We start from the raw sequence: 15,604 nt of genomic DNA on the forward strand, positions 1-15,604 counted from the left end.
TCAAGTTGTTTTATTTGTTTCAGATCTCATATTTAGATTTTATTTAAGAGGCTGCAAATAGAAAACAATAAAAATCATGGTTAGTCTATTTTTTAAAAAAGGAGTTCAATTTATGAATTTCAGGTATCTCAGTTCCAGCTGAACTTTTGGTATATAATAGAAAAATTTATTTCAGCACTAGATACATGTTTTCATTTTCTCTAGCTTATGAGATAATGTCTTAGAAATAAGACGTTTCAATTTCTTATTCCTTGCCAGTATGGAAAATGTTTCTCTTTTTATTTAAAAATTAAGAAAAACATCAGAAAAGTTTTACTTCTCTGTAACATTCTAGTCAAGCAGGTGACTTTCTAATCATTTCTCATTGGCGTTAAAAAAAAGAAAATATTCAGACTTCTTAGATTAATCGTCCTGTCCTTAGACTGGTTATTTACAGATGGAAGTTCAGGTTTTAATTCTCTGTATTAATCTTTTATATCTTTATACTGTAATTATAATTGGTTTTTAGAGTGAGATTTTAATAATGAGACTGTAAAATTTATGCCAGTCTGTGATGTTTATTCAGTGATTTTCATTTAGTTTACTTTTAAATGTTCATGGTAATAGAAACAAAGATAATACAAATAATGGATTATTTCAGATTATTAAAATAGGAAATCTTTGATTAACTGAAATTGAATTGCCAATTGAATTTTGTCACTAATCCAAATTTAGGTTAACAAAAATTTCTTTTTGTTTGTATTTGTTCAAAATCTTTTTATAAAATAGCATTAATTACTTTCAAAACTTGGGAAATACGGTATGCTAAACATATTATTGGTTAATTGAGTACCTTGGAGTACTTAATCATTTTGAACATCAATTCTTATTATATGTACTGTAGATTATATGACATTGACACTTGCTCTAGAAGTTTCTCCTAAAAAATGAAACAAAAGAATATTTGTGATTTTACTCTCAAATGCGGAGTTTCCTCTCTTACCCCACCTAGGTAAGAGAAAAAAATCTTGTGATGATTTCAAAAGTTGATTGCGATTTTTACAGCAATTTGTTTAGGAATATATAATTGACACCTAGTCACAGGGAGGCACTTACTCATTTTTACCATTTCTGAGCTGAATTTGAACTTAATTTTACGCATTATGACACTGTCTAAGGTTTAATGGTATTTCTGTGTTGTTTTAGAAGCCTCATAAATACTTGTTTAGATTTCTAGTTACTTGGAGCAATCTTATATTGAATCAATGGTATCTTTTTAGTGTATTGTGTTTTTTATTTTGATTGTTATAACGGAAATACTGTGACCTCTTTTAGTAATAAAAAGTTTCTAAAATGCTAAACTTCTTTCGGATAGTATATCCTTTCATACTGAGAGAGAAATTTAACATTTACGTATCATATGTTTTTTTTACTTACTTAATTGTTTTCAGGATTGCTGTGAAGAGAAAGTGAAACTTTTAGAACATATTAGAATATAATGATAGTTTTATACCATGTTTCCATAATGTGATTTGTTTTTAAATGTCTTTGAGACTTGGTACCTTAATGGTTATCATATAGACTACTTGAGAAACTGCTGTTTTGAAATATTTTCTTGGAGATAGTAAAAATATGTAATATAACATTTGAGACCCCAAATAAAGGTTGCCTAAGATTTTTATTTAGAATGAGATATCACTGTTGTACCAGATTGCTTTTGGGAGTTAAAATGAGATATTAATACTTGTTTGGAATCTGCCTATTATCATTTGTCTCTGATTCCTAATGTGATTTGGAAATCCTAGTCCTATAAGGACTACCCACTTTTGTGTTAACTGAGGTCTTTTTTTTTTTTAAAACTTCGTGTTATTTTGGTGAGGAAGGTTGGCCCTGAGCTATCATGTGTTGCTAATCTTCCTCCTTTTGCTTGAGGAAGATTGTCACTGAGCTAACATCTGTGCCAGTCTCCCTCTGTTTTGTATATGGGATGCCACCACAGAATGGCTTGATGAGTGGTGTGTAGGTCTGCGCCCGGGGTCCAAACCTGTCAACCCTGGGCTGTTGAAGTGGAGCACATGAACTTAACTACTGTGCCACCAGGCTGGCCTCTACTGTGGTCTTAAATTTGAAAAAACCCAGAGGTTGATAGCAGAACGATGTATTGAGTGCTATCTCACTTTTGAGGGATGTACGGAGAAAAGCATAGATAAAATTCAAATGAAATACTATGGCAGAAATGGTGTTTTGGCTAGAGAAAAATATAGTATAATAGAGCTGGTATAATACTTTTAAGTGAAAATTGTAAGAAATTTGGTTAACAACAATACTTGGGGCCTTAAGTGTTATTTATTAACATAGAGTATATAGGTTGGCACGTTACTTAAGCTGTTTGGCATACCTAGGTGACATGGAATTCAGTATTGGTAATTGAAGGTGTAATTTATTGAAGAAAGAGTTATACCATACATAAAAGCATTTATGTCTGTACAGAAATATACAACCTTTTACTTTCGAGTAAAAGCATAGTGTGAGATTAGTGTCTGGAGGGAGGAACAAAAATGATTATTCTGTTGAAGATATATATTATAAACCTCATGGGTCAGATGGAAGACCTAGAATATGATCCTCTTCTAATACAGATTATTTGATTTACACTATAATATTTGCACTCTTAGTTTTCAAAATATCGAAAGGGATCCCTTGACTCAGTTACGTGAGTTGAAATATACTCATGCAAAATAGTCCTGGAGTGCTGAAGGAACTTACAGATAAAATTTCTAAGAAACCAAAGAGAATAAGTACCACGGAATGAAGAGAGTTCATTGTGATTTTCAAAAAGTAAAAAGGAGTGGATTTGAAAAAATTAGTCCATTTTGTTGTTGATTGTCAGCAAATTGTAGGACAGAGTTTTCAAATATATGGTTTGTGAAGATTTAAAAGCAATAAGGAAAAAACACTAATTTATTAGGATAAATCATGTTAAATATCCTGGTTTCTTTTTTTTATATGGTTAGCAACACTGTTATTTCTAATGCATGGGAATGGTGTAGACATAGTATAACTCAATTTTGGATAAGATGTTGAAATGTGAACTGGTTGAAGTAAAAATTAAATGGATTTGTAACTAATTGATTAATAGTAACAAAAGCAGTCAATGGCTTGGAAATATTCTTGAGAAAGATTCTAATGGAAAGGCACAGGATTTTGACTTTGTCTCGATCCTCAATTCAAGAAGGATGACAGAATCAAGATAAAAGATCATCTTGAACATTCAGCTGAAAAACAAAATCAAATTAACAACAGGTTATATGGTTCTGCTTTTAGGCTTCAATACACAATAAGCAATACGGAAGAAGTGGCATGTAATAGGGAGTGCTTAATTTGATAGCAGTTCATCTGATAAGATTTTAGAGTTGGAGTGGAGCGGGGTTGGGGGAATGAGGAAGAAGATGGAATTAGTTAGCCAAAGCTTAATATGAAGTAATCAAGTGATGTGGCTGCTAAAAACTTTAACGTAATCTTATGCTTAGACATGATAGCTGCTGTCAAATATTTGAAGAACTGTCTTGTAAAAGAGGGAATAGAAGAGTTCCAGAAAGGAATGTTTTGTCCACCTATGGAATGGACTCCCTCAGTAGGTACCTCATTAGCTTTCATTAGTGGTAATATTTAAGCCAAGGTTGAGTGACTATCAGTACTGTAAAGGAGATTGCAGTATTGTTGGAAGCTTGAATTAGATCTAAGGTCTCTTTCAAGCTTTAAAGTCTGATGCTCTTATTTCTTCTTTAATAGAAATTTTCTATCATTTGACACTTCAGACATTACGGATGTAGGATAATTTGGAGGAATAAGCACCAAAATGTCCCATTTTTTTTTTTAGCACCCAACAAATTGGCACAGAATAGGCTTTTGGTGAATGTTGAATGAATGGACTTTTTGTCACTTGGATTCAAGTTCTAGCTCATTAACCAGCCATGTGAATTTGAGCAGTTCATTTAACTTTTATGTGTGTCAACTAGTCTGTAAAAGAAAGAAAATTGGAGTAGAGGACTTTATTAGTCTCTTATACCATCAGCACTCTATTTGGCAGGTTTGTTTGCCCTTTTAACTTGAAACAGTTCTGAGCTTTGGGAGTTTGAACTTGTAAAGAACATATTGGTGGTAATTTTGAAAGTCAACTGTGATATTTTGGCATTTTTTAAAGTTTTTGTGATTTAATTGAGGATGGTCCCTTTTTTTTTTTCGTTTTTGATGAAGAGGGTTGGACCTAAGCTAACATCTGTTGCCCATCTTCCTCTTTTTGCTTGAGTAAGATTGTCACTGAGCTAACATTTGTGCCAGTATTCCTCTATTTTGTGTGTAGGATGCCACCACAGCATGGCCTAATGAGTGATGTGTGAGTCTCCTCCTGGGATCCGAACCCATCAACCCTGGGCCACTGAAGTGGAGCCCACAAACTTAACCGCTATGCCACCGGGCTGGCCCCAGGATGGTCCTTTTATAGTTTAGAATTTTTTTTAAAGATTTTTATTTTGTTCCTTTTTCTCCCCAAAGCCCCCCGGTACATAGTTGTATATTCTTTGTTGTGGGTCCTTCTAGTTGTGGCACGTGGGACGCTGCCTCAGCGTGGTTTGATGAGCAGTGCCATGTCCGCGCCCAGGATTTGAACCAACGAAACACTGGGCCGACTGCAGCGGAGTGCGCAAACTTAACCACTCGGCCACGGGGCCAGCCCCTATAGTTTAGAATTTTTTACTGTTGGGCCCTAGTTTTTAAACTTTGAAAAACAGGCAGCAATAATTCTGAAGGAAGAGGCCTTTTTGGAACAAAGTAGAATATTTTATACAATTGAATACTTAGATTTTAAAATGGTTTGTGATAATAAAAAAACTACTGAGCCATTTCGGGTTTTAGGGCTGGCCAAAGTCTATAATTTTTATGAAAATAAAATCCCCAAATTTCACAGTACTTTTTAAAGTTAGAGATTATTGGTTTGTGCTAATAATAGAAGTATTGGGAAATAAAATTGTATGTTTCCTATTACTTTTTATACTCCTCCCTATCAGTATCTATTAGAAGCTTTTATGGTTGATATTAAAGTATTTCTAATGTATTATTTCCCCAGGTTATGGAATTAAAATAAATTTAATGTTTTACAGTTTAGTTATTTCAGGCATATCATTTGATCCATACAATTACTAGTAAAGTAATTAGTGCAGGATTTTTACTCTCTTTTTTATGGGTGAAAAAAAACAAGCCTTGAGAAATTAAATGGCTTTAGATCACACAGCTACTGAGTGAGGACCTGGAATTAAAATGTAGATCTTCTGACTACCAGTCAGTACACTTTTCTTCTGTATCACATTGCCTCTATCTACAACCGTATCTTACTGATTGATGAAATTATAGTGTGTTAAATTGTTTCTTGATACTTCACAGCTGGCAGACACACCAAAATCTGAAAGATATGAGCACGTTTTGGAGGCATTAAATGATTACAAGACCATGTAAGTTGATTTATTTTATGTATCCCTATGAGGGAGGCATTTAGTAAGTATAAGGAATAATAACATTGTTTAAGAATTGTGGGGTTGGTGTATAGAACTAATACATACTATTTTAAACTTTTTAATGTCCTATTCTCTTTCAGTCAGAGTAAAACAGTGATTCTCAAGGTTTGGAAAAGGGAAGAACAATCCTCTGGGAATGGTGGCTGGGAGACGATTCAGTATTTCAGGGGAATTTGGCCGGTTCAGTTGAAAAAGTGTATTCAGTAATGACCTATTTTTATAATGCAATTTACTGAAAGTAAAATAAAATCTTGTTAGCTGGTGGGAATATGCAAAAGAAAAGGGAATATATTGTAGAGAATATGAGTTTTAAAATTATTGTGATCTTCTATGGTTTTAAGATTAGTTATTGCTATCAGTTATAGAAAAGTAATATTCGTGGTCTAATAATTAAGTGATATTGTTTGATATAAGATCTTGATAGATCTTTCCCTTCTTTTTTTAAAGCCAGCATAAGTACGTTTCTTAAAAATGTTTTCAAAATTCACTAGAAATAATTTTTTTTAAATGTTTAAGCTGGCTCCAATCAACTAGTGAGTTATATTGTAAAATTTTTGTTTGTAACGAGTTGCTTTTTTTGAACTTGACAGAATTTCCTCATTAAAAAACATTATACTTACTAGTGGCTGGATCTTTAGGCAAGCTCAAAAAGCCATAAAGTACCTGAGCAGTTAGCGTGCTGGTAAAAATACTTTATGGGACAGTGAATTCTGTAATCCAACTTAGGGTGCAAGAAATACATCTGTTCCTGTTATGGTAGAAATTGGGGTTCCCCTTTCTAAAACCTGTGTAAAAGCGGAGGGATGATCCAAGCGTTTGGTAGTGCTTCTTCTAGCTAGACAGGCTCTTGTAGAGCCAGGATAGATGGGGGTGTTTTGGAATAAGGACCCTAAGGACTTTGGGAAAGGGTTAAGGAGCAAATTTTTCAGAGACTCAAGCCCACACTGAAATAACACCTTTCTGCTCTAGTTTGTTTCCAATTCCAGATCTGACACACTAGACACCCCTTTTATTTTTCTGGGCCTCTAGGATTGGCCTCCTACTCTCCTTTCCTGTGCTGTCACCTATTACTTTCCGACCAGAGTTTCACTCCTCACAGATCCACTCTGAAATAAAATTCTTCTCTTAAACCTTTTTTGAGATATTTTCAACAGATGACACCAAAATATGGAAAAACATATTGGGACTAAAGAGAGTGCTCTGTAGTCTTTTTCCTTCCTTTCAAAAGTTAGATACCATGTTTTAAAAAGAAAAGTGGACATATGCTCTTCCTTCTGATCCTATCCCTCCCTCCCTACTCCCCAATCACATCCTACTGTGGACTGGCTCTGGGGCAGATAGGACTCAAGGAGAGCAAGGGGAGAGAGCAAGTGTTTGTGGTATTGGGTGGACTTTTCATGTATAAACGATTTATATCTGAAAATTATGCGTTAGGGTCTGCCATGTATATGTGTTCAGTTTTTAAATTTTCTGTTAATCTTTTTCAAAAATTTAGGTTTATGTCTGGGAAAGAAATAAAGAAGAAGAAGCATTTGTTTGGGTTGCGAATTCGAGTTCCTCCTGTGCCACCAAATGTGGCTTTCAAAGCAGAGAAAGAACCTGAAGGAACATCCCATGAATTTAAAATTAAAGGCAGAAAGGCATCCAAACCTATATCTGATTCAAGGTAAAAGTTGATCTGTGGCATACTTTTTCTCTCCAGCTTATTTGTAACTAAAAATATATGTTATTTAGTCTCATTAGTATATTTGAAAGTACAAGTGGCAGTTACCCTGCTTTGTTTTCCTGTTTATAATTTCTTGCTTAGACAAAGTACGAAGAGTTAATGCTAGATGTTTACTTATTTATTTTAGATCTTAGGCTTTCCAGGAATAAACTCCATAGGTTTTGTTAGCAAACAGCTTAAGTACTGGCCTGTTTTTTTGTTTGTTTGTTCATTTCTCATCCATTCATTCATTCCATTTATCAGTCACCTTGCTATCTAAGTGCTGGGGATATAATGACAAACAAGATAGACTTTCTCTCTGCCATGATGGGGTTTATGTTATAATGGGGAAGAAAGATGATAAACAAGTAAAATAATTACAGATCATGGATGTTCCATTTAGGAAGTAGCATATGGATTTGGACTGTACTGGATGGATAGAGGGGAAGGAGTCTACTTTAAGAAGGAGGCTTAAGGAAGGCCTGTTTAAGCTGAAACTTAAAGAATGAGAATGGCCTAACAAGGTAAAGAACAAAGGGAGGAATACTTAAGGTAGTGGAAATAACAAGTATGAAGGGTATGAGGCATGTTCTAGGAACTCACAGAAGGCTAGTGAGGTATGAATGAGGGCTAGAGAGTAGCGTAAGTTGTTGGAAAGGTTGGGGGGGCTTGATCATATAGAGTCTTCTAGGCCTCATAGGGAGTGTGGGTTGTTTTATAAGAATAATGGGGAGCTTTTTAAAGATGTAAGCAGATTTAATTATCCTTTTAAAAAACCTTTTGGATGCTGTTTGGAGATTGGATAGGTACAGAGGTAAAAATAGAAGCAAGAGAAAATGAATGAAGACTCTTCTATTTGTCTAGGTGAGAGATGATGATTACTTGTGCAGGGGTAGGTGGTAGCAGTAAATGGAGAGAAAACACATTCAAGATCTCTGTTGGAGGTAGAATTTATTGCTTTTGCTAATGAATTAAATTTATAAAAGAAAGGGAGGAATAAAGTTAAACAACGCCTAGATTTCTGGCTTGAGCAACTGGTGGGTGGTGGTGTCTGTTACCAAGATCTGGAAGAACAGATTTTGGCAAGGTGTATGAAGCCTTCTTCTGATGCGTACTCACTGAGTTTGCGATTCTTAAGAAGTATATGTAAGTGGCCATGATGTTAGATATATGCAATTGGGTAAGTTAGGAGTTCGGGGGAGGTCAGGACACATGATATAAACTTGGAAGCTGATTTATAAAGCCATGAGAATGAATGAAATTACCTAGAGAGCAAGAAGATAGAGAGAAAGAGAAGAGAATGTGGTCCAGAATAATGCCCTGATATCATTCAGAGATTTGGAAGAGGTGAAATAAATGAAGGAGAGTGAAAAAGAATCATCAGTGAGATAGGAGGAAACCAGGAAAGTTTGGTGTCATGAAAACCAGAAGGGGAGTGTTTCAAGAAAGATGGGTATATTAAAGCAGTATTGAATGCTGCTAAGAGGTGGATTAAGATGAGAGAAAAATGTGCATTGGATAAGGTTATGTTCTGTTATTAGTGATTTTGACAAAAACAATTTTTTTTGAAAGGTAAGGATAGAAGTCAGCTTGGAGTGGGGAAGTGTGATTGAATCGATCCCTGTCTAATCTACATGTCAGAACTGGACTTTTTCTGCAAAGAAGAGACATAGGCAGATTCAAAATAATAATGATGATAAATAATAAAGGAAAAAGAGAAAAGAAATAATCTTTAAGAATTGAATTCTGAATGAGAAGAGAGAAAGTGGAAAGGGTATGTGTCGTCAACTCTCAGAAGTAGTTTTACTGTGAAGGCAAGTAGGGAAATGGAATGGAAGCCAGAGAGGGGAAAGGTAGTGATCAAGTGATGGGTTTTAGTAGATGGAAGACAATTGGAACCTGTCTTTGCCTGTAGTAGGAGTGATCTAGTGGAGAAGAAGAGATTGGTGTAGGAGAGAGGGGAAGAAATTGAAGATATTGTAGTCTTTGAGAAGCCAAAGGGGAAGGGATTTAAAGCCTAAAGGTGGAAGTGGCCCTTGATAGGACTTACACCCTTTTGTTGAAATGGGGTGAAAAAGATGAGTACAAATGCTGGTTCTTTTGTAGATTTGGCACTTGGAACATGACTAAAGTTACTGCCTGGTAACTTCTATTTTCTCTATGAAATAATAAGACAAACATAGTTGAGAGGGTGTGCAGAGAGGGAAATTTAAGGAGCAGGTGAAAGGTATGAGAGAGTCATCTTGGAGAGTAAGAAAATATAATTACAGAGGGTTGACAGTAATAAAGTAGATATTATTTTAAGGGTTTTTTTTCCTGAAGGAAAGAATATTCCTATTACTTTCAAATTTTATCATTAATCCTTTGCTAGCAATTACCCATATTATGAATTAGAAAAAAAGTTTGTACAAACTTTCTTTCTCATTCCTGTCATGATTTTGATAGGACACTCCATCTGTGGTAGCTTTTAGGTTTTCATTTGATGCCACCAGGTAATGGTTCAGCTTTCTTTAAAGGCATTCTCAGATCCTTCTGGGCCCTATGTATGAGTTGCTCTTTTTTTTTAATTTATTTTTATTTTTTTAAAGATTTTATTTTTTCCTTTTTCTCCCCAAAGCCCCCCGGTACATAGTTGTATATTCTTCGTTGTGGGTCCTTCTAGTTGTGGCATGTGGGATGCTGCCTCAGCATGATGAGCAGTGCCATGTCCACGCCCAGGATTCGAACCAACGAAACACTGGGCCGCCTGCAGCGGAGCGCGCGAACTTAACCACTCAGCCACGGGGCCAGCCCCATGAGTTGCTCTTTTTAATCTGAGAGTTCTTTCTTTAGTCAAGCGGTCCTTTATAAATGTTATGTTGATTATCTTTCAAAATAAAATATATACCCCATCCATCTTATCCTTGAGACTTTTGATTCAGGTTCAAGTTATGCTTTGTTCCTCTAGCTCCCCCAGACTTCCTTCTACTTCCACCTTTATTCCCCAACCTTAGTTTGATATCTGGAGGGGTGTTCTTTCCTAATTTTCTCCATTCACCTCTTTCTAGCCTATTATATATGTGTTGTTCCTTTTCCTTGTTTTTTATTTGAATTTTCCTGGATAACTTTCTTATAGTACTTAACCCATTTTATTAGCCTGCTTGTATACACATTTGTTGCCTTCTGACTATAATTTGAACCCCTTAGCACAGGGAACATCTTTGTATTCATATTATCTAATATCCTCTCTATATGGTAGATAATGATTCTTGAATAAATGAAATAGATATTCCGTATAATGATATTTGCCCTTTTCTTCTTCTCTTCTATTAATTAGATGTCCTTGACTATTGTTTTTTTTCCTTCCTATTGCTTGATATTTGCCTTTATGTCTCAAAAACAGTTTTCTATATCTTTCTAATTTTACTCTTTGAATGACTCCCTGCCCAGTATGAAGGATTCCTTCCTTCTTTACGCTCTGCCACTCTGGGCTTCATTCTCCTGATTAGCATCATTCAAGAATGAATGATGTATGTATGTATATATTCAAGGAGTCTTTATTTATTTATTTATCTCTAAAGGCAACCTCTATTCATAGCTACTATATTTTAGCATAGATCCTTCCTTGTTCCACGAGGTTATCTTAAATTCATAATCACTTTTAGTAGTAAATTCTTGAAACATCCCCTAAGTACCTACATAGTAACAACCTAAATAATTGAACTTGTAGGAGTTTTGGAATCTTCCATTTAATATAGTAGTCTGTTTTTGTTTTTTTAATTTTTATATGTTATATATTTTTCAGAATTGTATTAAAGAGAACATTTTTTCTTAAACCTTTCATAGGTAAATATCCTTTTAGTCAAAAAATATTTATTTAAATTAGAATATATTATCTATGTACTTGACCAAACGTTTAGATTCAACTTACATTCAATATTATTTTTATATTATTATATGAAAATATAACCTAATTATTACAGTAGAATAGATTATGACAGTGTATATCGTCCATCGTCTTTTTGTTTTCCTTATGCAGAGATTAAATACATAATGGTTTTATGTTTCAGGGAAGTAAGCAATGGCATAGAAAAAAAAGGAAAGAAAAAATCTGTAGGTCGTCCCCCTGGCCCATATACAAGAAAAATGATTCAGAAAACTGCTGAGCCACCTTTGGTAAGAGGATATGTTGGTATATGTTCTCAGAGAGGAGGGATGCTTAAAATTTCTGAGAAACTAATGTCTTTTCAGGCTTCTTTAGAACCATGCTTTAAGTATGTTTTTTTTATTTTTCAGGAAAAGGAATCAATTTCAGAGAATCCTACCTTGGATTTACCTTGTTCTATAGGGTAAATAGAAAATTTTTTTCTCCTATCCTAGGAATTTTCTTTTGGGGGGGAAATTAGTATTTCTATTGTTATGTAATATAGTTTTTATACCATTTAAATTCTTTTGTCTCAGGAGAACTGAGGGAACTGCACATTCATCCAATACCTCAGATGTGGATTTCACGGGTGCTTCCGGTGCAAAAGAAACTACCTCGTCTAGCATTTCCAGGCATTATGGGTAGATATTTTATGTTCTTATTCTTTTCTAATTTTCCTCTAGACTCTTTTTCTTTGTAAAGTGATGATTAAATAAATTTTTAGCAATTGAAAGTAACACGAGTATGTCTTTGAGCTTCTGAGAAGCAATTCATATGTAGATTCTTTAGGTTGTTAATATTCATCTGAATATTTTTGCTTTTCAGACCAGAAACATTAAAAGTTTCATATTTGTTAGGAAATTTGCTGCGTTCACAGAGAATAGATACACTGGTGTTTATAGGCTGTGCTGTTTTCTGTGAGACCTTTTTATGCTTGTAATCTACAACCGTGCCTTGCTTTAGGAAGATTTGGTTGTCTTTTTTTTTAATAAGTCTGAATCAGGCACATAAATCCTTTTGTTAGTAAAAAGATTTTAAACTCAGATTTTTATCAATAGCAGACTTCCTCTCTAGTATTTTATTTCAGAAGGACAACTTTTTCCAGTATAATGTATCAGGTGTGAAAAGTTTACTTTACTTGGATCGGAACTATGAGCTTGCAAGTTTTATACTTTCCTTTCTTTAAAAACTGCTCTTGTGAATTGTACAAAAGTCTAAGTACTTAAAGTCTTAAAATGTAACTTATTTTTTAATAAATTGTGAACAATAATGATGTGAGCTGTATTTTTTGCCTCTGACTCAGCATTGTGGTAAGCTTTTTATATACATTGTCTTTTTTAATTCTTAGAACAATCTTTTGAGTTGTAGGTCCTCTTATTCCCATTGTACAGAGATGGAAACTGAGACTTAGAGGATTTTAAGTAATAAGCCAAGGATAGCATGTTTAGCAAGCATAACAGAGGTGGGATGTTAACTCAGACAGTAGGATTGTAAAGTCTTTGAATTCAGCTGTTGTGCTGTATTCTCTCCTTGTTATAAGATTGTAAAATCGTTGAATTTCTGAGCTGAAAAGGACCTCAAAGATGAACTAGTTCAACTCCTTCATTTAAGCTCTACACTTAAGAGAACACAGAGGATATGAGATTTGAATTTGGCCAGTATCACATAGAGCTAGACCCAGGGTACCCCGACTTCTAGTTTGTGCTTATTCTAGTTCATTACATCACTTCACTAGACCTAGAACTGGTAATAAGAGAATCTTTATTCTAGTTGTACCATCTATTTTAGCACATGGAACAGCGTCTTATATATAGTAGGTGCTTATTAAATATTTGCTGCATTGAATGAATGAATGAACTGTCTTCTTTTTAATGATAAGACTGTTGACAAGACTTGCTTTATGAATAGGGCCTCTTGGTAAGAATTTACTCTGTTGGCCTCATAATTCAAAAATTTCCTCTGATTCTTTTAAATTTCTTTTAAGTAGTATATAGTTAAGGAAGAAAAGCTCTTCAAAAGTCAGTCCCAAGAAGGTGATGGAATCTAACAAAGGCGAGTGATGATCTATTTATGTAGCATTCATTGTTTTGGTTTGGCTGCTTTTGTGTCAGCAAGAGTTTATACTTAGAGTAGAGTGATAGAAATAAATCAGAGAAGTTATCTTGTAGGCAAAGGATGCTTTATAAGCTTAGAGGTCAATTGTGGCTTTTTTTGTTGAATAGATTATCTGACTCCAGAAAAAGAACTCGTACAGGAAGATCTTGGCCTGCTGCAATACCACATTTACGGAGGAGAAGGGGTCGTCTTCCAAGAAGAGCACTCCAGACTCAGAACTCAGAAATTGTAAAAGATGATGAAGGCAAAGAAGATTACCAATTTGATGAACTCAACACAGAGATTTTGAATAACTTAGCAGATCAGGAGCTACAACTCAATCATCTAAAAAACTCCATTACCAGTTATTTTGGTGCTGCAGGTAGAATAGCATGTGGTGAAAAATATCGAGTATTGGCTCGTCGGGTGACACTTGATGGAAAGGTGCAGTATCTTGTGGAATGGGAAGGAGCAACTGCATCCTGACTGTAGGACTGAACATTATGTTCACTGCACTCTCATTTTCTGTAGGTACAGTTCAAAGCCCTAAAGGAGTCTGGCTTTTACTATCTTTCTTAAAAAAAAAAAAATAAAAAGTCAAAAAAATTCACAAAAGGAAATGATACTAGCCTTAACATGTACCTGTCAATGTTATGGATATTGTCATAAAAAGCTATCTTTTAAAAATCAGAACAGAGACTTAATTTTTTTAAATCTTAAGATTTGTAGAATGTTTCTAGGATAGGATATTAAAAATGATTCAAACCCATGCATGGTGTTAGATAATTTTTCTAATTATTCCATTGAGTCAGTTTTTGTGATTAGTGGTTATCAGAGCAAACAGATCATGTAGATAGATAGCACAAGTATTTGGAGAAACATTGTCTGTTTTGTTACCAAAATGTTGGAAAAAGTTTATTTCAATACCTTTTAGATTTCACAAAGTGCAGTGTATATAATGCCTACTAAAAGATTGTAAAATATTGAAATTTTCTTTCAAGCAAAGTGTAAAAAATATATTGAGCCTGTAAATTGCTCTGTGACTAGACTTCATTGTCGTCTTAATATATTCTTTGCATGTGCATATATATACACACATGTGTATATATATGTGTGTGATTATGTGACCTATGCAATACAAATTATGGGAATGGGCAGCTTTGGAGTATATATCCCATAATTCTTTTTTCAGGAATAGTTGCAGTATTTACACAGCAGCATTTCTTCTCAGGCTTTTATTGGGTGCTGTTGCTTGCTATGTATGAAGAGAAATGTGTCAAACAAGTTTAGTGTGTTCTGAAGAAGGGTGTGAACAACAGTGTTCATGGGCTTTTAGAATGCTTTTCACTTTCAGTCCTTGTAACTCAGCTGTTCAGTACCTAAAACAAATTCAAATAATATGAACATTATCTCCTACTAGAAGTAACGTTTTCAAGTTTTCATGGCACATTATGATTGTAAATGTCTCTCAGTTTTAACAGTAAGTCTGTAGGAGTCCCGTGAAGATTCCTGAAATGTCTGTAGTAACTGTTAGTCATGTTGAATAAGTGTAGTATGAACAAAGTATTTTATTGCACAGGGTTAACAAACAGTATGGTGCCTGCCAGGGCTACCGCTGTTTTATTACAACATTACCTCTTGTTTTTATAAAATGTACCAAGATTTAAATTGATAACTTTATTTTACATGTAAAAAAAACAGTTTCTTTTATCACCAGTGTTAGAGTTGTCTTCTGTTTCTTTTTGTTTTGTTTTGTTTGTTTGTTTTCTTTTTTAGCCAAAGAGTAAACAGAAGAATATTCTTATTTTGGTGGCTATTCATTTCACCCTTAAAAGTGATTGGTGGATTTTAGCCTAAAAATTGGGGAATTTGCCGCCAAAATGAAAAATATGTAAAGTGTAGTGATTACAGAGTGGTAAAAATGTGGGTTAGTACTTATTTATTCCATTGATTGATTATTTGACTGTTTATAAAGAAAGTTGCTTTATTTCTTTAAACATCTTCAAAAGATGATCTTTTCTTGTCACATTATAGCCAAAAGAAGCAGAGAACTTCGTTGTCCTGCATTTGGTTCCTGGTTGGCCAGGTATAAATGAGCTTTACAAAAGTGCAAATTAAAAACTGTCACTTCTGTTTACCTCCACCAAAACTTGATTTTCCCCTAGCTATTAATTTAAAGTTGCCTTTCCTGCAGCTGCAATATTTTGAATAACACACAGAGTTTGTGTTGATTTTGAATGTTTGTTTATATCTAGGGGTAATGTAAAATGTAAATCCCGTGTAACCTTATTCACTCCACCTGTATACATATTATTTCATTTTCCCCAAAGTCCTTTAATTCTAACTGAACAC

At 34.3% G+C, this 15,604-nt stretch overlaps 1 protein-coding gene across 4 annotated transcripts in view; it reads left to right on the forward strand.

The window, feature by feature from the left end:
* MTF2 (metal response element binding transcription factor 2) overlaps positions 1-15,554 on the forward strand; it is a 68,798-nt gene extending 53,244 nt beyond the window's left edge. For all 4 annotated transcript variants that reach the window (XM_014865250.3, XM_070486850.1, XM_070486851.1 and 1 more), the window contains 6 exons: positions 5,419-5,486; positions 7,045-7,215; positions 11,304-11,409; positions 11,530-11,582; positions 11,695-11,799; positions 13,381-15,554. In XM_014865250.3, the coding sequence (XP_014720736.1) occupies positions 5,419-5,486; positions 7,045-7,215; positions 11,304-11,409; positions 11,530-11,582; positions 11,695-11,799; positions 13,381-13,738 (861 nt within the window). In that variant the 3' untranslated portion in view covers positions 13,739-15,554. The remainder of the gene's footprint in view (positions 1-5,418; positions 5,487-7,044; positions 7,216-11,303; positions 11,410-11,529; positions 11,583-11,694; positions 11,800-13,380) is intronic.
* Positions 15,555-15,604: the final 50 nt, after the last annotated feature.

Source organism: Equus asinus, chromosome 16 (genome assembly GCF_041296235.1).
Source record: "Equus asinus isolate D_3611 breed Donkey chromosome 16, EquAss-T2T_v2, whole genome shotgun sequence".
NCBI classification, from domain to species: domain Eukaryota; kingdom Metazoa; phylum Chordata; class Mammalia; order Perissodactyla; family Equidae; genus Equus; species Equus asinus.